General features: G+C 47.9%; 1 protein-coding gene across 9 annotated transcripts in view; it reads left to right on the top strand.

Moving 5' to 3' along the window:
* Positions 1-24810, top strand: part of ADCK1 (aarF domain containing kinase 1) — a 143295-nt gene that overhangs the window by 113207 nt on the left and 5278 nt on the right. For 2 of the 9 annotated variants that reach the window (XR_006781452.2, XR_015721838.1), the window contains 2 exons: positions 373-12134; positions 16946-17018. Coding sequence is in view for 2 of the 9 variants with exons in the window: in XM_045807718.2 (XP_045663674.1) it covers positions 373-544 (172 nt within the window). In the remaining 7 variants the exon portion in view is untranslated. Of the gene's footprint in view, positions 1-372; positions 13219-16945; positions 17019-24810 lie in introns of those variants that run through there. The other 7 variants (XR_015721839.1, XR_015721837.1, XR_015721834.1 and 4 more) reach the window with 7 other exon arrangements.

Here is a 24810-nt window from a genome sequence, read left to right on the forward strand (position 1 = left end):
CCAGGTGATTTGGCCCCAGAAAGTTTGAGAAAGCTTTTATATTTGAGTTTGGGAGATTCAGGATTGGCATATATTTACTAAACTTATGGAAAACGGAAACATTGGAATGTTCTACCCAGTGGGTCCACTAGGCCTTTGATGCCCTGTGAAACAGCTGCTTTTGTTTACCCCACTTATCCGGAAAGCTCCTATGGAGTAGTTGAGTTCCTCTGGTCCCTGTGTGGGCAGTGCTATGATCACGTAACCAGGAGTCACCCACTAGGGCGGGGGCCTGGTGAGTAGGCTAAGCCACGATCTTCCGTTGTTCTAAGTGATGAGTGCTTCTTGCCCATTTATCTCTTGTTCTCACCTTCCTTCTTGTCCCTTCTGCAGGCACAAGAAGAAGAATACATGCTCGTTCTTCAGAAGGACCCAGATCTCTTTCAGAGAGGCCTTCAACTTATGGCAGATCAACCTTCATGAACTCATTCTGCGTGTGAAGGGGTTGAGGTTGGCCAGCTGGGTCTTGGCCCTGCTTTGCCGGCTGTTGCCCACTTCATACTGAGCAGACTTGCTGTCCCCTTTCCCTTTCCAGGGTGACTCTGTGGCGGGCAAGTGGACTTTTCAGTCCTTGCTCTTTTGTCCTGTCTCCACCCAGGTGCCCTGTTTCTGTCACGTGGTAACCTGGAGCCCAACAGTCATTGCCCATGGCACCATCATACTCCACCTCTGGAGTCCCTCTCCTACACTGTAGCCCTTGTCTCATAGGCTACACAAGCTGTCCTATGCAAGAGGTTTCTCTCCTTATCCAGGGAGACGGCATAAACAGTCTGTTCCCCACTCCTGGTGAGCGCCATTGGGCTGAACGTCCCCCTACTTCCGGTAACCATTCCTACTCTCAGGGTGGACCATGAATCCCACTGACTTCCCACGTGAATTTCTACATTTGACTTGTGGGAAGTTTGATTTTGTTGGAAGAGAGCATAGTTTCTGAGCTTGCTCGGAACGGCTTCCCTCTCCTCGCCCTGTCACTCCCAGAGGTGTCGCACCTGAGCAAGGAGACTTGGCATCTGAGGCATGAGTTCACTGCTGTCATGGTGACCCCTTTGGTGTTTTATGTACTGTGTTTCAATAAAAACCCCTTCAGGGTTGCAGGGAAGGGCTTTGGTGGTGGGATTTTTATTCTAGATGGGGAGTGAATCCACACTGGCCTTTAGGTAAGAGTGGACCTGGATGCCCTGGGCCCCTGTGTTCTACTTGGCATCTTGCCCCTGTCATCCTTCCAGCCTTTCCCTGTGTGACCATTTCCTGCCCCTTGTAGGTGTTTCTTCCCTTCCAAGACTGAGACTTTGGTTGGAGAAGTTAAGAAGCGCAAAGCCAGGAACTCAGAGGCTCGGCTGAAACCTCTGACTTGGGTTTCCCTGGGTTCTCACCACATTCCCTGTGAGCTGGCACCTGCTTTGTTCTACTCATTGCTTCCTGACTTAGCCCTTTGGTTCGTCATTTGATGCCACCTGTCCTGGAGACTGTAGTGTAGGCCTCAGCCACTGTGGCTAGGTTTCCACTCTGAAACCTCGCTGTCACGTGTTTGGACTCCATGTTTCCACCTGTTGCCCACCTGCCAGAGCTGCCCCGCCCCCACCCAGTCATCTGCTCCCGTTGCTGGGACTTCCCCAAACTCCTGCTGTAACTCCAGGTCCCAGAGACCTCACATCTGGCAGGCCCTATGATTACAGAGCACCTGTGCTCACAGACAGTCATTGTATTTGAGCCTCTCTGATCTTACTTCACCCCATTCACAAGGGCAGGAAACTGCTGAATTTGAGTCTCTTCTTTGCTTTATTCATAATACAACAAGCAGATTTTCCACTGACCAGAGATGATTTGCAATCCCTTTATTTCCCAAAAGAATTAATTGTTCTTAGTGACCAGTTGGACGCACCCAGGGACCTGAGAGAATAATTTGCCAGATCTGTTATTAATCATGAGGATGCATGCTGCATATTATATTTTATGGTGTCTTTTATAGCCACTGAAGTAAATATAAATGTCCTTTTTCCTCAAGGTAATGGTTCCTTGCTTTTCACTTTTAGTTTAATGGTTGGCTTCCCGCTGCCCTGGGATCTAAAACATCAGCATGTTGCCAGTGGGTCCAGCACCCAGGACAGTTAACCAGGGAGAGCAGAGAGTCTGGGAGAGTTTGGGGGCGTAGGGCAATTTAAAAGTAGGAGGGAAGTTAGCTGATGATTTTTGAGTGCCTTCCTCGGGGGAGAGACCATGTTGGGCTCTTTGTAAATAAGTTACATCATTGAATTGTTCCATCAGCTCTGGGAAGGGGGGGGGTCATGAGTCTCATCCTATAGAGATGGGAATCAGGGCTCAGAGAGGGTTAATAACTTCCCTGAAGTCACACAGCTGCTAAGTGGGGCTCCATGCTTTGTTTTTTATTCCCCAGTGCTGTATGTCGAGATCACACTTGCTCTTTGGCCTGTCACACGTGCCTGAATTGAGTCTCAAAAACCCTGATTTCAGAAGGGATTGGGTTTTCAGTGGAGGTAGGGGAGTCCAGCATATTCGCTGGGGCCCAGGGCAGGGCAGAGCTGGACCACTGTGGCCTGCATGCAGTTCTGACACTGGCCATCCGGACCTAGTGCAGGTCCACAGGCCAAAGGCAGAGACACGTAAGGCAAGGTCGAGGAAGGTCCTGAACGCAAAGCTTCCATGTCCTCTCCCGTGGCATCAGGACACAGTGTGTTCACTGAGCTTCCGTGTTCAGGGATTTTATCGGGATTTCCTCATGTAGACACAAGTGATTGAATCATTGATCACATGATTGGACTCCGTCTGCAGCCTGCCCTTCTTTCCCCTCCTTGGAGAAGGTGGGCTGATATCAGCCCCAACCTGGGTCCTCCAGTAAAAACTCAGGTGTGATCCAAGGGGTCCACCCTGAAAACAAGGATACTGCTATTGCTGAGAATTTCGGAGGAGTTACAGTTCTCTCCCACAGACTGGGGACAGAGACCAGACAGATTCTTTGTTATATAATAACCACTCTGGTGTCTTCTTGTCTTGTACCCTTGGCCCGAGGTATGTCTTTATCGACTGACCGCGGGCCTGGGCCTTCTGGTTGGCCTGCATGGAACCATGTCTGGAGCCCAGAACTGTAGGAAGCGATTCTCTCCGTGTCTGTTCTGTGGGTCAGCGACAGTGTGGCTGAGCTTCTATGCGGGACCTTGCTCTGATCCCTTCTCTGGCCTCTGGAACCTGCCTTGAAATGCTTCCGAATAAAATCCTGTGACTTTTCTCTCCCAGCAGTGACAATGTGTCATGTTGGGAAGTCACCACCAGCTTACTTTGAAGACTGTTTTCCCTTTTAACACTTAAATACTTATTCAGTTTAGGTGTTGGCTGCTTTGATGTGGGCAACATGCGTATTTTTCCCCCTTCCTCTTTTCAGGTGGAGCAGAGAGAAATGCCAGCTCTGTGGCCATGTGGTCTAGAGCCTCTCAGGTATGTGCTCAGTTCATAGTAAGCTGAGAATCCTGGCTTGTAGTAAGTGCTAAATAAACATGCAAGTGTTTAGAATCTCAGAATTCTTTATCTTCAGGGCTGTTGAAATCTGTATATTAAAAATAAACTACATGTGCCACTAGCTCCTCCTCCCTGAGGAGTATTGCCTTGCTTGATTACCGAGTTAATTTTGGCAGAGCTTGGAGCCCACGCCCAGGCCTCCAAGAGTGTAACCAGCCAATGAATGACCTCTCAGAAAGCCAAAGTGGCTCCTAGAGACATCTAAGCAAATGCTTAGGGGCAGGACTCATTGGGGGGTTGAGGATTACTCTCCATGTGAGCAATTGTGAGAAGAGTTCACTGGAGCCCCGTAAGGGCCACTTGGGGCTTACATGGTTTCCAGGTATAGCCATGAGGGACTCGGGTTTAAAAGCTGGGAACTGGTGATGGGGCCAGATCCTAGCAGGCAAGAAGAACAAAGCCACAGGGAGTGGCGGGTTCTTTGCAGCCTGACCTTTTGGAGTGGTGGTGTTTGTGGGGCTGGATCAGGAGGACCTGTATTCAACAAGCGTCCTCGAATGCTTGGGACCCTGGTGCCCCTGCTGGCAGGTAACTGGCCAGCGGGAAACTGTAGGAGGCCCAGTCTCCCAAGCCTGAAATCTGCACACATTTTGGGAAAAGCCCATTTGTTCAAAAAGCCTGCTCTTCCCTCCTCTCTTCCCTCCCTCCTTCCTTCCTGTAAAGTAAAGCCTGTTATGAAGCTGCCCAGACTAGCTTGGCATTCTGTTTCTAAAGGAAAGATGAGGTCAGCCGTCAGCAGAGTAAATATTAAACCTTGGGTTGGCTGTGATGTCCATTTTCCTGCGGCGAGTGCCTCCTGGCCTGCTTTCTCTGGAGGCTGCCTCAGCCCCTGCTATCTGTCCGCTCCCCTCCCAGCCAGGTCACCGTGCCCCTGGCTGGCCCTGCCGGGGGCAGAAAACACTCTGCCCGGTTCTGCTTTTGGCTTAATAGTTGCATAGTTCCCCTGATGTTTTCTCCTCTTTCTTTTTCCCATGTGTGAAAGGGAAGGCCAGGCTCTTAAGGCCAGAAAAGGGATGGGTAGTAAGCCCTTGTGACCTCTGCCTTTTCAGCTCCCATGTCCTCATCCCCTCTCCGTGCACTTTTGTTCTAGAACAGTGTGAATCAAAATTTCACATAACGATAACTAGCCTGGGCTCTGGTTAGAACACAAGATTCTGATTCGGTGGGTTTGGGTACGTCTGATATTCTGCATTTCTATCAGGCTGCCAGGGGATCTATTGCTGCTGGTCCACGGTCCACACTTTGAGTGGCAAGGACCCAGATAGGTGGCTCTGAAGGTATGGTTCAGGACCAGCAGCGTCAGCATAACCTGGGAGCTTGTTAGAAGTGCAGATTCTCTGACCCGGCTCCAGCTCTGCTGAAACTCTGGAGGGGGGCCCAGCAATCTGTGTTAATCAGTTCTGCGGGGAATTCTGATGCCGATGCTCGCAGTTGAAGTCTCCGGTCTACTGGTCAGCCATACCTTGGAACCACCTTGGTTCCACATTGGAACCACCAGGAGAGCTTTGAATGCCCGAGATTCTGATTGAAGTGGTTTGAATGAGGGCCACACATTTCAAAATTATTTTTAAAATTGTTTTTAACTTGCTATTTTGAAATAACTTTAGATTTACAATAGAGTTGCAAAGATAGTATCCAGAGGGCCCCCCCTGCCCCGTACCTTTCAGCTCACCTTCCTTAATGTTGACATCTTAAATAACCATGGTACCTTTATGAATATTAAGAAAATAACATTATAGTACAGTGCTGTTAACTAAACTACTCATATTTCACCCACTTCCCTACTAACGTCCTCCCAGTGCTCCCGGATCCAGTCTAGGATGTCACATTGCATTCAGCTGTCATGTCTCCTTAGTGTGTTCTGCAACAGTTCCTCAGACTTTCCTTGTTTTGCATGAACTTGATGCTTTGGAAGAGTACTGGTCAGGTAGTTTGTAGAATGTCTCCTGATTGTGGCTCGTCTGATGTTTTCTTGTTAGACTGGGGTTATGGGTTTGGGGAAGAACACCACAGAGGTGACGTGCCCTTCTCATTGCGTCATATCCAGGGGAACATGATATGGACATGACTTACTGCCTTTGTCTTTAAGGCTCCCCAGCCAGGGTTGGGACCCAGCTTTAGGCTCACACACCTTACATGGGTCTTCTAGAGACGGAAGAGATGCAGCTTATAAACTCCTCCACAGCTGGGCATTAGGCACAGTCCCTTTGAAATTAAGAGAGACCTGGCCATTTCCAAATTAGAAGGCTCCCAAGGAACTAAAAACAACAACACTAACAACAACAACAAAAAAAACAATGCAGATATGCCAACACAAGGTCAGAAAAATGACAGTGTAGTGTAGTTTTAACATTTATGTGTACGACAAACTAATTCTTGAAACATACACACAGATGGAATGACAAATGGATGTAACATCAGAAGCTTGAACATTGAGCCCCATCTTGCAAAAGATAGGCCTGGTGCTGGGTGTTTTGTTTTCCACATATAATTGCAATTCTAGAAACAGAAGTCACTGGTGGGGTGTTGGCAGGGAGCCCTCTGGTCAGTCACCCCTGAGCAGTGGGCCGGCTGCCCTCTGCACCAGCCTGACCTGGCATCTGTCTCCCAGTGCCCTCAGAGGGGGCAAGTCAGTCTCGCCTATTACTATTTTATGAATAGTTGTTATTATTAGCCCCATGGCAGACACCATTCCCAGCCCCGTTAGCTTTTACCTGCCCTCTGATTGAGAGGCTAAAGGGGCCTCCCTTGCAGCTAGAGGGGACACATGAGATGAAGGGGAATCTCACTGAAGGCTTCTGGGAAGTTTTTCTTTAGAAATTGATAGGGTGTCATTTTTTTAGTGTTGCCCTTCTCTGCTCCTTCTTGTGGGGGAGGTTGGTATGTGGTTTTGGATATCTGGAACTACAGCAGCCATTTTGTGACTTTGAGGCAATAAGTAGGTGACATTTTATTTGGGCATCTGTCTTTTTCTGCTGAATGCCAGACAGCCTTCCCAGGTGTTTATGGATCTTGGAGCAAATGATGCACAAGCATTGATAGGTGTGAAGGAAAGTTTATTGCTCACCTAGTAACTAGCAAAAGGATTCCCCTGGGAGTAGGCTCAGGTCTGGTCTGGAGTGAAATGTGAATGAGGCGTGCTAGGTTGGGGGGTAGCTCTGGTTTTTCTTGGGGCAAGACCAGGATGAGCACTTCTCTGTGGGAGTCATGGTTTCTATGATTTGAACTTTTCCAGCAACATCAATGGAGGAGCACTTGGGTCTTCTTATTGGTTTTGCCCAGACTTGGGGCCAAAGGGAAGGGGAAAGGTAGGACTTAAAAGTTGTCAGGATCAATGTCAAAAATGGAGTCAGACTCTCTCACACCCATGAAAATCCAACAGGCTGAGGATAGCCCACCAGAAAGATGGAAGGAGCCTGGGTCTTGGATGAGCCCCTGCTAAGTGGTGAGTGTGGCCACGTGCTATTTGCAAGAATAGATATGTGATAAATATTTGTTGGAGAAATGAATGTGAAGGGGGTGCTTTTAGAGGATGGGGAGGCTTTCTTCTGAGCCTTTAATCAAATTAAATCCCGACTTCTTTAATCAAATGCTCCTTGAACCCATGGCTTAAAGGTGGTGGTCAGGAGCCCCATGCCAGGTCACAGTGATCTGACCGTTGAGTGGCTCGAAACAACACAAATTGGTTATTTTATCCTTTTGGAGGTCAGGAGTCCAAAAATCACGGTATTAGACAGGCTGCATCCTTTCTGGAAGCTCTAGGGGAGGGTCCTTTTCCAGCTTCTAGAGGCTGCCTGCATTCCTGGGCTCATGGCTGTATCCGCTCTACCTCTTCTTCCTTCGTTATAGCTCTTTCTCTGATCCTGACCCTCCTATCTGCCTCTTACAAGCACCTTGTGATTACTTTGAGCCCCCCTGGAGAATCTGAGAAGATCTCCCCCTCTCAAGAGTCTTAGCGTAATCACCCCTGCAGATGCCTTTGACTACAGTTGCAGGTTCCAGGGAATAGCAGGTACACATCTTTGGGGAGAGGGGAATGCTGTGCTGTCTACCACACCATTGAACCCCATGGGCAGGCTTGGGAATGCTAAGGTATAGGCTTTGTTCCAAGTAGAAGAGTTCGTTATCAATGAATGGTAAAATATTAGCAATAATAATAGCTAATTCTGAGCACTAACCATGTGCTAGCCTTTTTGCGTGGATTTGTTGGCACTTAACTCACGTGATAATACAATGAAGTCTAGGGGCCACTATTATGCCCTTAGTGTAGGTGAGTAAACTGAGGCACAAAGGGCTTAGGTTGCTTGCTGGAGGTACACAGGCAGTGAATGGTAGAGGCAGGCTCTGAGCCAAGGTGGTCCGCAGCCAGAACCGGGGCTCTCAACCTCTGACTTTCCATTTCCCGCGGTCACAGTGGGCTGCTTCTACCAAGCCTGCTGGACGTTGAGCCCTCCCTGCCTTCCCGCAGCCTCCTCAGTCTGGAGCGGAGAGGGGGGCTCTTGCAGTGGGTTCAGTTGGGCCAGGACACCCCATGAACAGTCATTTTTCTGCAGAGAGTGGGCCTATGTGGCCCAGAGCTCTCCCAGCCAACAGCGCCTCGAACACCATGCCCCTCTGGCCGCTGTGGACGCTGGGGTAAACTCCCTTCTAGGAAAAACCTTGCATGGGGAGCTAAGAGTGGCGGGATTCCATTGTGCCCCATGGAAAGCGGAAATATAGAGGGCTACTGCCTTTTTTCACCTCTTCTCTCTCTTCCAGATATGCCGGGAGGGGTGACAAAACGGGGAGAAACCATCAATGTGGAGCATTTTAATGAGCTGATTAGAAGTGAATTGTAACAGTTTATGTCTGTAATAATCTGATGGCAAGGTGAGTCCAGAGCAGACTCGGATCTTTTTCCTCCTTTGGCCTGGACCAGGTTCTCTGCACAGGGGCCAGTGTTGTCCACGCTGCGCCAGGCCGCTGGAGGTTAGCCCATTGCCCTCGTTTTGCTATCACTGGGCAGGTTGCTTTGGTCTCGGAGCTTCTGCTTCCCCTGCTGTGAAATTGCCTGGCTTCCCATAGGTTGCCCTTCGCAGAGGGCCGTGGTGAATGTGAGTAGGTAGCACCGGTGAAAGAGACAGGGAAAAGCAACTGTAAACAACTGACAGATAGATGCACAGCGTGCAAATAGACGGTTTATCTACCCTGCAAACCTTGCAGCTCTAACAGATCTCCCCTTTCCTGCAGAGACACCTATTCCTGCAAGTGTGCTGAGCCAGGATCTCCCACAAACCATAGGGGTAAACAGATGGCCACCTCTCTGGACACTGAGATTGGTACCGGTGGGGATTCATGACCCCAAGGACCTTCCTGTGACTTCAGCTGGAGCTCTGGAGAATGACTGCTTTTCCACTGTTGCTAAGCTCTGGTGGCTATCTTGGCTGCCTCATCCTTTGAACCTCTAGATTAAGCCATTCCTGTAGGCCAGATCCATCCTTGATTTTTCAGTTACTTGAGGCACAAATCTGCCTTGCCTTCTTTGTGTAAGTTACTTTAAATTGGGTATTTTATGTTTAACCAAAAGGGTCCGTATCATTGCAACAATTATCTGTAAGGGCCCTGGACTCCTGTTTGGAGGATTTGGAGAGCCTAGAGGAAGTCTGGAGGGAAATAATAGACACATCCACAGAGATAGGAAATAAGGAGACGATTATAGACTGGACACTCCCCACACAACTGAACAAGAGTGAACAGGGCTAAGTTGCAGTAAATTTTTATTGCTGTTGTTGAGACAATGAGAGTAAGGGCTCCTAATAGGTTCCTTTAAATGCTGTTTTCTGGAAAGATCACCAGAGACGCCCGTGCCATTCTGGCTGGATGCCATGTGTATGGATGTGCTTTTTAGAATAGTCATGCCTGTTTACTAATGACCCATGGGGTTCTTAGGAGCGGGCTATTTGGCTGAAAATAGGCTTAATTTCTCTTATTGATTCTGCTAGTAGCTGTCCACAGGTCACCCCCAGAGAGCTGGCAGGAGCTCTTTCTTTAATCACAATGTTAGTTTGATAGAGACATCCCTGGGAGCATTTAAGATAAAGACAGGTGTTCCCTGTGGGCCTGGGAGCTGGGCAGGCCAGTTTCCAGAATGGGAGTTTAACCAGGGCCGAATTTAGGAACTGGACTGTGTGTGTGGAGGCTTCTGTCCCCGCTGTGCTCCCTAACGTCACACATCTGGCTGAGTAAGATGAGGGCACACGGGAGGGTTGTCCCATGTCTCTCCGTCTGGCCTGGGGGCTTCCTGAACAGCCTCTGCCGTCTCCGTGGCGTTGCCCTTCTTGTCCTCTCTGCGTCCTCTGCTCCCCCTTATGTGCAGGTGCCTGACAGCACTCAAGCTCTCCTTTGCCTGGAGAGCCCCAGGACCACCGTGCCTTTGTGGCCTCTTCCTCCTCCTGACCCTTTTCTCCAGTCCCACCATCTGCATGCATTTGTCTACAAATGGGCAACAAAGAGGGCAAGGAGCACTTCTCTGTCTCTCATGTGACAGTGGCGGCCATAGTAGGCTCCGCACTAGTCATTGTGGGGCTGCTTACACGTGCCTCAATTCATGCCTATGGCGTGTATTCCTTCAACCCTATTTGTGGGGGAGGGGAGGGGAGAGACAGAAAGAATCAGACCTGTTGTCTGCCTGTGGTCTTCCTGGCCTTGGGTAAGGAGGGAGACTATTGCTGGCGGAGGCAGTGGTGAACCGGGAGTCTGTGGCCTGGGAGGAGAGCAAGCGATTTGAACAACTCGTGGGGACCAACCAAGAATGCCAGTCAGCGCTCCGCCTGGAAGCGAGATTTGATGAGACTGTCCCTATGTTTCTCTTTGGGGCCATTCTTTCTGCAGATTTCATTCGGACCAAAGAGCCCACTTTCACTGTCTCAGTGGATGGTGCCACCTGAGTCACCCAGGTCCGGGAGCCAGGAGTTAGCCCGTATCCCTTCTTGACCTTCACAGCAACCCCCCATAGACGCCACGTCCTCGTATGTCTCGTATCACCAACTCTCCTCTACCTGTCTACCACCACCATCCTGGTCTGGATCTGGTCCCCTCCCTGTCCTCTTTGTCTCCCATCTTGTCCCACCAAATTGCCTCTTGTTCAATTCACCTAAGGCCAATTTGCCTGTAGTCACATTGCCAAAAACCCATTTGCCTAAGGATCAGTTCTCCCAGAGGCAAGTTTATCTCAAATTAAGTATTCTTGAATGCTTTCAGATCCACTTGAACTTCCTATTATTTCTTGCCTATTTTTTCATTTTTAAGATTTTTAAAACCAGTTCATTCAAGAGCATTTGACTTAATTTTGTATTTCTAACAAGTGTTATACAGGCAGCCTTTTTGAATGATTATTTCATATTCTTCTAGATGTCTTTTTCTAGGTTACCTACTTTCATTAACTTTAAAGAGAACCAATATTTAGCCGTTTTGTCTAAAGACACTTGTACTCAAAATATAGCTGTCCTAGCAAGAAGTATTCAAGGCACTAATTACCATCAGTCATTATGCACCGTGTCATCTTGATCCCTTAACTAAGGGTACATCAATTTCAGATGCAAAATGGTGGGTATTCATGCTGAGTTTTGTGTGATGTATCTTACTTTGTGAATTAGGGATTTTGAGAAAGCATGATTTTTATATGCAGTACAGCAGGTTTGCCAATGACTGGTATACAGCATATACTCAACTTGTGTGTACTGTGTGAGGCAGGGAGACTCTGAGACAAGGTCCTAGCATGACCACTCGTAGCAATTTATCTCCCGATTGAACTGTATCAACCATCAGGAAAGAGATGTTGGCCTGGCATTTTAAACAAAGAATTCAGTGGAATGAAAAAGACTGTCATTGGTAAAACGAATGAGCTTCTGACCTAGGAAGTAAACTGGATTCGTCTGGGGTTCTAAAACAGAGATGGGAAATCCGTGGCGTGGTGCTGCCAGGCCCTACCATGGCCAATGCGAACTCTCCAAATTGGTCACAGCATGCTTATGGTTTGAGCCGGGATGTGACTCTCGAATCCTTCTTAATGCAGTCAGCTGCTACTGATCGAGCGGTGTTGGCAAACGCACGATTGCTATTTGTGCTCTCAACGTCGGATCCTTTCTTTACCTGGGATAGGTTCAGGGCTTTCATTCGTGAACACAGGGGGCAACAAGGTAGCTTCTCCACGCTGACAGAACATTCCTAGCTTACTGGTGACGGGGAAGAGACATCTGGAGGTCTTTTGGGCAGATTGATTTAAAGGCTTTGTGATGTCCTTCCCTAGCTTAGAGGACTTTATCGACATTGTTTTCTTTTGCAGGGAGTTTGATCTTCTGGGTTCCTGCATTGGAACCCAAAGGATTTCTGAGCAAGAGCTGGAACGCCTCTGACCACGTTCAGCTTGGGCAGCTGCAGCACGGAGCTAGGAGGGATCCTGGAATGGGAGTCCAGAGACCTGGGGTCACTTAGGGCAAGTCTTGTCCTTCCCCAGCTCTCATTTCTCGCTTGCAAGGAGATTGGGTTACATCAGCGGTTCTCAGTGGGGGTGCTCCTACCCGCAGGTACTTCCTGGAAGTGCTTAGGCACAGTGTTGGGGGTCACCACAATGACGGGGGAATTGCTCCTGGCATTGAGTGGGTGGGCTCAAGGATGCCAGATGTCTTCCTGCGGGCAGCACAGATTCGCTCAACAAAGAATTGGCCTTTGACCTGTGTGTTTCCAAATGTCCCACAGGATATTTGTGTGGTGAAAATCCTATTTATAATGAATCGAATCTACAACCTAACTCAGATTCACATGTAAAGGCAAAGCATTTTTTGCTTGGTTTTAATACCCATTAAAATTTCCAGAAATGTCATTGCCATGAGAATCGAGGGATGGTTTTGTTTCTTTAGGCGTTATTGTTCACCAAACCTGCCTGTGAATGGCCATTACAACCCACCTGTATCCATCTGGCTTTGAAAAATTATATATATAATTATGTAGGTAGATTATAGTTTCTATGGATTTCATTTTAGATGGTAAGGGGCAATACAAAATAATCGTTGTAAAATGGGTGTGTTTGGTTTGATTGGGCTAAAAACCACTGCTCTAAAGATTCCCCAAAGATCCTTCTTTAGCTCTAACACCCTCTGGGGCTGTGAGAGTCGAAAAGAGATTCATATGGGATGAAAAATGGAAAACATGCAGCAGTAGAAATGGATCAACGCAAATTAATGCCCCCAAATTAAGCAGATTCCATAGTAGAGAGTGCCCACGGCTCCATAAGCCTGGTATTGTAGTGAAGTCCTTGATTTTTGGACTCTGTGTCCAAATGGGATTCAAGATCAGAGCCCCTTAGTTATGCAGCAGTGTGAATCTTTTATTGTTGGCAAGGGGGCCACCTTGTTGTGCACCTACTGTCCATGGAAGCTTCGCTCACAGCTCCTTTCTTTCTATCTGAAATCCTTCTTTCAGCCCTGTTTTCATGATGTAATTTTAGTAGAATTAAACCTGAACAGCCCAAAATTATATAATTAATTACATTCAGCTTCAATTACAATCACTAATTGATCAAAGCCTGCTAGCACAACACTTTCATTATTTGGCACACAATTATTGAGCGCCTACTTTGCACTGGGAATAAAGTAGGAAATGGCCAATTTCTCCTGCGGTGGGAGGATGGGGGTGGGGGTGAGGGTTGTCCTGAAAGGCCTCCTAGGGACATGGGGTGGGGGGAAGTGGCAGGTGGGTCAGTCCCGCTGGCCTAGTAGTTCACTTATGAATGTTTATCAGCGAAAAATCTCACACGGGCCGTACTCTGGGATCAGACAGGCTGGCTTGGCACCAGATGACACATGCTGTACTCTAGATCTCTCTGGTTTTTTCTTTTGGCTGTCGAATAATAATTAGTTAAGAAATTAGTAGGTACTATGAACACCTGCCACCTAAGGTACTCGTGATCATGTCACTGGTCTTTCCATTCCTCACAGTCTGTAAGGGCCCTTTTCCTTCCTATCTGCAATAGAAGGCCTTGCTACTGAAACTTCAGTATGCATTCTTGTTAAATGCGGAGTGTGGGGGCGCCTGGGTGGTTCCATCGGTTACGCGTCCGACTCTTAGTTTTGGCTCAGGTCATGATCTCAGGGCTGTGAGATCGAGCCCCGTTTCCGGCTCCACACTTGGCAGGGAGTCTGCTTGAGATTTTCTCTCTCCTCTCCTTCTGCCCCTGCACACGTGCACTCTCTCTCTATAAATAAAGTAAATCTTAAAAAAAAGACAGAGTCTGATTCAGTAGGTGTGGGTGGGGTCTGAGATTCTGCATTTCCAGCAGGCCCCTGGTGACGCTGCTGGGCGGCGGACGCACGGGGAGCAGCCAGGTGCTAGGACACTGCATCACCCTCTCTCAGGGGCTGCTACTCCTTGAGGGAGAAGCCAAAGCAAAGTTATTAACCACTTGGCTTCAGGAGGTCGTACTGTTGTGGTTCTAGCATGGAACAATTACTGTCAAGTTGCTCCTTCCTCTCTGTCTTTCAGTGCTCTTTTTATGGGCCAGGGCATAGTTTCTTCTCTTGGTAGTAGTTGTATTAAGGAGCTAGCTCACCAAGTGAGTTCAGATGTGCTAGTGAAAGTGCTATGTCCCAGAGGCTGGTTAGGCATTTGTTAAGTGATTTATTCTTGCCATACTTCCTGTCCCCATAGGAGGAGCTGGGTCCTACAAAAAAAGGAAAGACAAAGGTAAAAAAACAAAAACAAAAACAAAAAGCTATGCCCTGGGATGGGAAGGGCAGGCATGGATCCCAGGGCAGGCCTGGAATGGGATCAGCAGTGCCTGTGGAGGAATCTGTCCCACCTCTCCCTTCCAGGGCATGCGAGGGCCCGGTGGTGCCCCTGCATCCGGGTGACTGTATGTCTGCTTTCCCAGGGATGCAGGCAGGCCGGTCACCTTGGGAGCTTGAGTAGGGGGGCCCTCCGGGAACCAGCCTCTGCTTTTCTCTTTGTCCTCTGCCCCTCCTCATCCACCCATTAAAACAAGGAGTCTAGCTGCAGGGAAGGGGTGCCCGCAACCTGGCTGTTTCTCAAAGAGGATGGAGGAAGAGCTGTAGCCACATGGGCTGTCATCTCCGCGCGTCGTTGGCGCTCATCAGGCTGAGGATCCTGGAGCTGTGGGACCCCCTTACCTTTCCCCCCACCTTCTCCTCCCGACCTCTCCCTTCCTGCTCCTTCTCTGCAGCATGCACGGCACTTTCTGGCAAGTGCAGCTCAGCCTCCGCCTGCCGTTTTGTGCCGGGGTTCCCTCAGCTGTACTTCCGAACCCTGTGCTGACTCCCCCCATGGAAGCTGGCTTCAGGAAGGGCACTGGACCTCCCCACTTCAGACTTGAGCCCATTCTACCAGGAGGGAGAAGATTCATCTTAGTAATTCTCCTTCCCCTTCTGAGCTCCAAGGGTTTCCCTGGGGCCAAGACCTCCAGAGGGGCCATCTTGCCTTTGGTGCCATCCGGCCATGCAAGCGTCTACAGGGTTGGGCCTGTCCTCCAGCAATCCGAGCCACTGCTCACCTTTCCTGGAGATATTTATCTTGTGAGCTCCTAATCTTGTGTTTGCCTGGGCAATGGCCTTCTTTCTCTCTGGTTCACCCCATCACGGAGGGCAGCTCTGTCAGGACTTCTGCGGACAGCAATCCCAAGAATGCTGTTCTTGAACCATGCTGGGGCCTAGGGGAAGCTCTGAGACCTTCTCTTTTCTGGGGACTTGCGTCCAGTCCAGAGACAGCCCTACCTAGGAAATGGTCACAGAACACTGGACCTCACACCCCTCTGGACTCCTGAGATGTCAAATAGGAGCAAGGAAGAGAGTCTAGGGCTCCAATCTGGGACCCAGTGATGTCTCAGCTTTCGTAATTGTCCCTGGCTGTCTCCCAGTCTACCAGCCTGGAAATTTTTTTTTATTTAGTTGGGTTGGGGGAAGTGGTGGAGAGCACAGAGGGGAGGGGGAGTCTTGCTCTTCCTCCTAATAGTTTCTCCCAGACCCTTTGCTTAAGTTTCAAGTCTATTGCGTTCCCTACGGGAAGATCCAAATAGCTTTTTGAAATCAAATGCCAGTAAGAGACTCCTCCCACCCCCTCACCTTCCTTTCTGGAAGTCTTTTCTCTTCCCAGGCAATCAGCAGAAAGAAGCCTGTTGCTGCTTGATGGTGGCCGAGGGGAGGAGGGAGGTGGACAGGAAATGGAGAGGGGGAGGATCTCCTCACTAAAGAGTGCAAAAATCTTAACCTGCCACAAATATGCCGTGTCTTCTGTTTGCTAAAGAATCTGTAATGAGGGGCGCCTGGGTGGGTCAGTAGGTTAAATGTCTGCTTTCGGCTCAGGTCATGATCTCAGGGTCCTAGAATCAGGTTCCCTGCTCAGTGGGGAGTCTGCTTGTCTCTCTCCCTCTCCTTCTGCCTGCTGCTCCCCCTGCTTGTGCTCATGCTCTGTCTCTGTCAAATAAATTTAAAAATGTTTTTTTAAAAAAAGAATCTGTAATGAGATAGTTCTGGTTTTCTGTTTTGTTTTGTTTTTTAGTTCTCTTTGGCATGCTGGACTATCCAACTGCCAAAGGCTGCCTCTCTCTGCCTTTGCCCCTTCTTCTCCCCCGAAAGATATGCCTGCAGGCTCTCCCTACCTCACAGCAGAGACTTGCAGGTGGTAGGTGGTGAGGCAGGGATGTGCAAGGTCTCTCACCTGGAAGTTTTGTTTGCTTGTTTATTTACCATGATTTTGAAGTTTAGGTATTCTCTGTCTTCCAAGTATGCCAGGCGTGTGTTCCGTGTAGCTTTAATTTCTTGTTCTCTATTGTTTCTGGAGGAAATCTGGGGGGACACAGACATGAGCAGACACCCTCTGGCAGGTGGGGGGTGAAGGGAATAAGAGGCAGAGGGACAATTTACTATCCTGCACGGTGGAAGGTGTTCAACAGAGTTTCTTTGCATGGAATTTGCCAGATAGAGCTGGGTTAAAATTCTGGGTCTGCCTTCTATTATTATTATTATTATTATTATTATTATTACTCATTCACTATCTCAAAGAAACTCATCCTTGACAAGCATACACTCTGATAAGGAGGCCTGATATTTCTTTTTTTTTTAAGTTTTTATTTAAAGTCCAGCTAACATACAGTGTAATATTAGTTTCAGTGTAATATTAGTTTCAGGTGGACAAAAATAGTGATTCAGCACTTATATACATCACCTGGTGCTCATCACAACAAGTGCACTCCTTAATCCCCATCACCTGTTTCACCCATCACCCACCCACCTGGTAACCGTCAGTTCTCTGTAATTAAGAGTCTGTTTCTTGGTTTCAAGGAGGCCTTATATTTCAACATTAAACATTTTCCCTTTAATTCTCTTAGGTAGTAGCTGTAACAAATTTCCAGTTTTGGTTTCTAATCCTGATTAAATTCCTCGTCTCCTGACTTGCTTATAGTAAGTATGTGCTAATTACTTGTTGAATGAATGATAGTCCATATTTTCAATTATGATCCAAAAATAATGGGTCCCTTTTTTAGAGTTTAAATTCTCTCTCTCTCTCTAGCAGTATGCACTCAGGCACACCCCATTTTTTTTTTTAATGATTTTTTATTATATTATGTTAGTCACCATACAGTACATCCCCGGTTTCCGATGTAAGGCTCGATGATTCATTAGTTGTGTATAACACCCAGTGCACCACGCAATACGTGCCCTCCTTACTACCCATCACCGGCCTATCCCATTCCCCCACCCCCCTCCCCTCTGAAGTCCTCAGTTTGTTTCTCATAGTCCATAGTCTCTCATGTTTCATTCCCCCTTCTGATTACCCCCCCTTCTTTATCCCTTTCTTCCCCTACTGATCTTCCTAGTTCTTATGTTCCATAGATGAGAGAAATCATATGATAGTTGTCTTTCTCTGCTTGACTTATTTCACTAAGCATTATCTCCTCCAGTGCCGTCCATGTTGTAGCAAATGTTGAGAACTCGTTCTTTCTGATAGCTGAATAATATTCCATTGTATATATGGACCACAACTTCTTAATCCAGTCATCTGTTGAAGGGCATCTCGGCTCCTTCCACGATTTAGCTATTGTGGACATTGCTGCTATGAACATTGGGGTGCATATGGCCCTTCTCTTCACTACGTCTGTATCTTTGGGGTAAATACCCAGTAGAGGCACACCCCATTTTTAAACCGCATTCAACAAGGCTTTAAGCAGATACAGAATTTATATTAATTTTCTATTGTGTAACAAATTCCCGCAAGTCCCCATTTTAAGTGACTTAAAATGGCACACATTTTTCTCACACTTTCTGTCCATCAGAAGTCCCACACCTTAGCTAGGCGCTCTGCTCAGAGTCACAAGGCTGCATTCAAAGCTGGACAGTGTCAGGCTGGCTGTACTCTTTTTTGAGGCTTGGGATCCTCTTCCGAGTTCATTCAGGTTTTTGGCAGAATTCAGTCCCCTGTGATTGTAGGATTGAGGCCCTCAGCTCCAAGGCTGCCCCTTTCCACAGGCAGTTCACACATGGCTGTTTGCTTCTTCAAGGCCAGCAGGAGAGTGCCTGTCTAACCTCAGGAAGGACTCAGTCCGTCTTAAGGGTTCACCTGATTAAGCCAGGCCCACCCAGGATAATGCCTATTTCGCTTCGTTCTAAGTCAATGATGCTGCAAAATTCTTCCACTTTTGCCTAGAACACAAGTGAATTACAAAGTGACATGTCATCATATTTGTGGTCTGGCCCACATCTCAAGGGAGGGGATTATGCAAATGTGTAGGGTTGTGATGGGGGTGTGGGAATCTTGGGGGCCTTCTTAGAATCACCTATCATGGCGCGCATTTTCCACTTGTCTGTGGCAGCCCAGTAAGTATTTTTACAAATAGAAACTCCAGAGTTGAGATACTGTCAGGGAAGGTGGGGCCTTGGTGAGGGCAATCCCTGACCACAGCACCGTAAGATCGATGGCATTAATAGCTACATACATGCCAGGTGCTCTTGAGGGCTTCCACAGCCCAGAGCTCTACGGAGGGAGCCCTGGGTTTAGAGCCTGTGCACCCCGACTCTGCGGCCTGCTCTCTTTACTCCTGCGTCCTAAATAGAGTTTAGAAAAATACGTGCTGACAAACGAGCATGATAAATGATTGGAAATGACGATCGTGATGGCAAATTTTATGCTGGGCTTGATTTCTCTCCCTCTCTCTCGCGCTCTCTGCCCCTCTTCCCCCATTCCCTCCCTCCCGCTCTCTGACATTAAATGCTTGGTTACTCAAGGCCACAGTAACAGGATGCTAAGTAAACAGTCCCCTCCCCCCACCTTCTTTTCAAGACCAGAAAATGGAACAGATCATTAGGAAAGGAGGCTGTCGTGGCGTCTCAGAGGGGATCCTGCGGGCGCCTGGCGCAGTCCGCGGTCACGGCCACCTGAGCTGCTCAAACCGCGGAGGGGACGCTCCACGCTTCTCCGACCGCCAGCGGCTGGGTATCCCCTGGGCCCCTTCCTGGGCGCCAGGATGTCCCTGCCTGGGCGGTGTCCGGAATAGACAGTGGGGTCCTCTGTGGCCACTGCAGAAATGGGCTCTGAGGCACAGAGGGCGGGATGTCAGCCAGCTGGGGCTCCACACTGCCTTCCTCCCATTCCCACGCCACCGGCTCCCCTCAAACCAGGACTTGGCTCAACCCCTGGGGACCCCACCCAGTGGGCTTTCCCTTGCTTCCCCCCTTGCAGAGAGCAACTGCAGCACCGTGCCTGTTCACCAGGGGTCGCAAAGTCCTGGCTCCCAGGGCTAGGCAAGTACCATCTCTGGGTCCAGCTGCTCAGGGAATTTGTACACATAAGCCTATAGAAATATATATTTTTTGCTTCCATTAAGAACTACGAACTCTCTGTTTATTTACTTATTTATTTATTTTATTTTTTTTGTAGAAACATGCAGCTCTTTTATTTCTTCTGAGTATACACAAGAAATAGGCATCCCTTTCCCACTAAGAAGCTCGTTCTACGTGGTTTGAATAGAGCTTACCCTCCCCTACCCCCATACACACAGGATTGGGAACACAACTCAGGCCTCACCAATCCGGTCATCTCATTCCTCTGACCACAGCCATTGGGTAGGGCATGGTTGCATGAGCTGTGCCAGACCAATCAGAGTGCTCCCTGAGACTTTCCTCCTTCCAATTTCTGGGAAGAGGAGCTCTTTCTTCTGGGGTAAGCTGAACTCTGGCTGCTGACAGCTATTCTTATCTCTAGAGAAAGCTTGTGTGAGAAATGGAAATGTAGGCAGAGCCCTAGTGATGTCAGTTGAGCTCCTGGATACCACTATGCCTGAAGCCTTTACTGTTTCACTTTGTAGTTATATATATAAAAATACTGCCCCCCCCCCCTGGCTTAAGTTGGGATCAGCTGGAATTCTGTCACTGGTGACTGGAAAGTTCTTACACAGGAACCAACAGTCTGAAAAGTTCTATGTGTCAGGCACTGTGCTTTAAATACTTCTCGATTTTAATCTTCTGTTTAAGGAGCTTGCATGGTAGGCATGGTTACTTCAGTCTCACAAGCTAGGAAAGGGAGGCTCAAGACAGATAAGTAACTTTGTCATGATCGTACATCAGTTAGCAGAGCAGAAATCCTGTGCTTTCTGCCCTGAACTCCTGTGATACTTCCCATCTTTGCTATTCGTTGGTATTTGGGGTCATACCACCTAATAGCATTATTTCACTTCTCCATGAACTTACAGATGACTAAACCATCTAAATTATAAAATCCTTGATGGCAGGAATCATGACCTATGCTCTGTTCGCTGACCCCAGTGCTATTTCTACAGTGCAAGCCCATAGCATCTACCATTTGGCGGGGTACATCATAAATCCTGAATAATCTCTTACTGAACACATGCCGTATCCATGGCCCTTCAACAAGGACTTGTCATAACCAGAATCATGGAAGAAGAGACCTAGGGTGTACAGTTGCACCTTAGGACCTATACAGGCTCTTTGCAATCGCTATAACCAGTTCTCCCCAGGAGTTGACCCTAATGAGTTTCATTCATTCATTCTCCATCCATTCTTATTTTTAACACACTTTTTCTAAATATTTATCATATACCAATCATATTACAAGACTCAGAATACTGAGTAAATAAGACATGGCTCCTGTCCTCAAGGATCTTAATTGTAATTGCCTTTTAATTATCCTGAAGCAAATTTCCCAAAGCATTGGCAAGTTGTTGTTGGAATTGTTGACCACCTCTCTGGATGGTTCATCACTGGGGCTCAAGCATAATCCAGGAGGGGAACAGCAGCCCCTATCCTGGTCTTCATCATCCAACTTAGTCCTACTTCAACCAACGGGGCTGCCATAATGCACAACTCTGGGGGGCACCATTCGCATAGGCTAATGACATTCTCAGAAATTGAGCAGTGCACAGCCTCTACAGCAGGATGCGGCAGCCGTAACCCAAACAAGACCCCTTAATGATACCCCTTCCTGTTCAGTCACATTGGTAGAGCACTTTACAGTTTATAAGGAATTTTATGTATATTACGTCTTTGAACTGAGAAATTATATTTTGGTTCCCACAATGCAGTCTCTCTCCTCTACCCTTCACCCCATGGGCTTCTCTGTTGGCTCCGTGAGCTTCTTCTGGTGACAGCCCAACTGAACTGGTGACAATTACCAAGCACCAAGTCCCATTACCAGCCATAGGCTTTCTTCCAGCCCCCAGCACTTACCTGGAATTAGCAGCGGTTGCAGCTCGGCAGAGGGGACTGTGCTGGTGATTACGAACGTACTTCTTGTTTGTCTTTTCAGCCCCGAAATCCTGTCAGTGAGGAGAAGCGATAATAACATGTTATTAAGTTCTTTCTGGGTAATGTAATTCAGGAGTCCGGAGGCAGTTTGGTCATTTATGTCTTTGAAAAGCTTAGAATAATTTTCAGTGCCATTATCCCCCATTTTAAAGAGCCAGGCTCCAATATATAAATCTATATCTGGCCAGTCCCGTGGGTATATATAGATACGCACGCACTCTGAGCCGCGCCCGTGGGAGCATGTGTCCGGGCATGTGCGCGCAAGCACGGTTTCTGGACAGGTGTGTGCAGAAAATCAACACAAGCTTCTACTTATTTATAGACGTATGTATATGTCTAAAAATTCCTCCTTTTTAGCATGATGTCTCCTACAATCTAGGTCTTCAGGAATTACATGTTATTCTTGGCCTCACCCTTGACATGTGGAGTCTCCAGTTTTGCTCACCAGTATAATAACTATACCAAAAAGAAGAGGAACCCTGATAATGAACATGGGTCCAAAATGTGCAGGATCCCCCTGACGGATGCCCAGTCATCACCATAGCTTCCTTTCCAAGTCCCTAGTTCCTAGTAACCCTCTTAGAGCTTCCAATTCCGTCAGAAAAGTCTGGCTAGGGGCGCCTGGGTGGCACAGCGGTTAAGCATCTGCCTTCGGCTCAGGGCGTGATCCCGGCGTTGTGGGATCAAGCCCCACGTCGGGCTCCTCCGCTATGAGCCTGCTTTTTCCTCTCCCACTCCCCCTGCTTGTGTTCCCTCTCTCGCTGGCTGTCTCTATCTCTGTCAAATAAATAAATAAAATCTTTAAAAAAAAAAAAGAAAATCTGGCTAGCAGGCCCTAGTTATTTGTTGATTTTTCCCTACGGCCTTGTAGCTGGTGTTACAGGAAAGGAGCATCTTACAGGACGTGCTGCTGTCTCTTGTTAATGGAGTTTGGGTGAAATGGTTGTAGGTTGTGGGATTTCTAAGCCAGAAGGAACTTGCGAGATTATGTGAGCCGGCTCCCTCTTTGCACAATGAGGCGGGAGACAGTCAGAACATGGAGTAACTAGGCTGGAGTTCCTGAGTGTTAGCGGCAAAGCTAGGACAAAAACCCACGCTGGGCTCCCCCCAGAGCTTGTTCTGGTAATGCGTCTTAGCCCCCTCGGAAGGCCACGTTGCCTCACTCCAGGGATGCTCTTCCTGTCTTTCTTGGTGAGCATGGAGTTGGGATCCTCCAGAGCCTTGGTACAGGGCTAATCAGCTCCCATCAAAGCAGTTCTATGGCAGTTATAATAAAAACACAAAGACCAAAGCCCAGCTTCTGACCCCGGTTTTGCCAAATGGCCTCGGGCAAGTTCTTAAACCTTTTGTACTCACTTAGTTGTCTGGAAATTAGGAATAGTAATGGTATTGAACACATGAGGTTGTTGTAAGTTTATATATATATATATATATATATATATATGGTACCCGACATATTTTACACTTTGGCTATTAGTCTTTTTTGTGTGTGAAGATTTATGTATTGTATTTTATTTATTTTTATTTATTTATTTATTTATTTATTTATTTATTTATTTATTTTAAAGATTTTATTTATTTATTTGACAGAGAGAGAGACAGCCAGCGAGAGAGGAAACACAAGCAGGGGGAGTGGGAGAGGAAGAAGCAGGCTCCCAGCGGAAAAGCCTGATGTGGGGCTCGATCCCAGAACTCCGGGATCACGCCCTGAGCCGAAGGCATGCTTAACGACTGAGCCACCCAGGCGCCCCGAAGATTTATGTATTTTAGAGAGAGAGAGTGAGAGTGAGCGAGCAGAGGAGAGAGGCAGAGGGAGAGGGTGAGAGAAACTCAAATAGACTCCACACTGAATGCAGAGCCCAGCACGGGGCTCGATCTCATGATCCTGAGATCACGACCTGAGCTGAAACCAAGAGTCAGACACTTAACCAACTGAGCCACCCAGATGCCCCCTATACTTCGGCTATTACTCCTAACCCTCACCTGCCCTACAGCATTTTCATCCTGTTCTCATGGGACTCTTCATCTCCAGTTTAGACACTTACCATGGCTTGTGAGATAGTATTTCCCATCTACAGCTTTACTCCTCCCTCCAAGGTAATTTCACCCACTTCCATGGCTTCCCAAATCTACATCTCCTGGTCCTGTTGACATGAATGTCCTACAGGCTATGTATTAGCTTTGTTCATTCATTTATTCATATAGGTATTGTTATGTGCCAGCCACTGTTCTAGGTGCTAGGGATTTAGCACTGAATAAAACAGCCTGAAATCCTCATTCTCACGGAGTTTACACTCCTAGCTGGGAAGGGGGGAGGTTGTGGTGGTGGCAGACAGAGGCTCAAATCACCCTACATGCCATGATGAGAAAGCAGGAAGAGGGGATAGGACTTTCTGGAGGGAGGGCAGAAGTGACTATTTTAAATAAGCGAGGCCTCTTCCATGAGATGGCCTTTGAGCACTGAGGAGATGAGGGAGCCCGCGGCTTGGCTGTCTAGGTCATTCTGGGCAGTGGGAACCAAGGCTGGCATGTGCTCGGTGTGTCTGAGGTCCAGGGAGGCCTGCACAGCTGGACTAGGGGTACGCACGGGAAAGCAGTAGAGAGAAGAGTGGAGACGTGTTGGCCAGGAGGGCAGATCAAGAAGGGCATCGGAGTCTATTGTGAGAGCTGGAAGTTACTGAGAGTAATACGGGAATCCAGTGGGGTGTTTTGATTGAAGTGACTTGATGTGACTTATGTTCTAATGGAATCTTTTCGGCAGGTGTGCTGTGAGTAGCTGGTAGGGAGCAAGAGTGAAAGCAGGGAGATCATTTGGAGGCCACTACAATAAGCTAGGACCCACAATGGGCAGCGAACATCATATTCTGGATGGACATTTAAAGTAGATCTGGGGGCTCCTGGGTAGCTCTGTCGGTTAAGCCTTTGGCTTGGGTCTTGATCTCAGGGTCCTGGGATCAAGCCCCCACGTCTGGCTCCCTGCTCAGTGGAGAGTCTGCTTGTCTCTCTCTCTCTCTCTCTCTCCCTCTGCCCCTCTCCCTGCTTGTGATCTCTCTGTCTCTTTCTCATATAAATAAATAAATAAAATCTTAAAAAAAAATAAAATAGATCTTGTAGGTTTCTGAGGGTTGGATGAGGGGTGATGGGAGGGAGGAGTCAAGGAGGACTACCTGGTTTGTGGCCTGAGCGGCTGGTGAGATGGTGCTGTGCTATTATTAACTGAAACAGAGAACTCTGGGAGGAGAAGGTTCTATATTTTTGGAAGGGAGGAGGTGAGTTTGTTTTGGACATGGTTAGTTTGAGATGACTTTTAAACATCCCAGTGGGGATTTTGAGTAGGGGAGAGTTTGGAGGTAGAGATATAAATTTGGGATCCTCAGTGTAGAAAAATGGTTGAGAGCCATGAGCCTGGCCAAGATCACAGGTGAATGGGGATCAA

The sequence above is a fragment of the Ursus americanus genome, chromosome 26, assembly GCF_024610735.1.
Source record: "Ursus americanus isolate L20-20 chromosome 26, mUrsAme1.1.p, whole genome shotgun sequence".
Lineage (NCBI taxonomy): Eukaryota > Metazoa > Chordata > Mammalia > Carnivora > Ursidae > Ursus > Ursus americanus.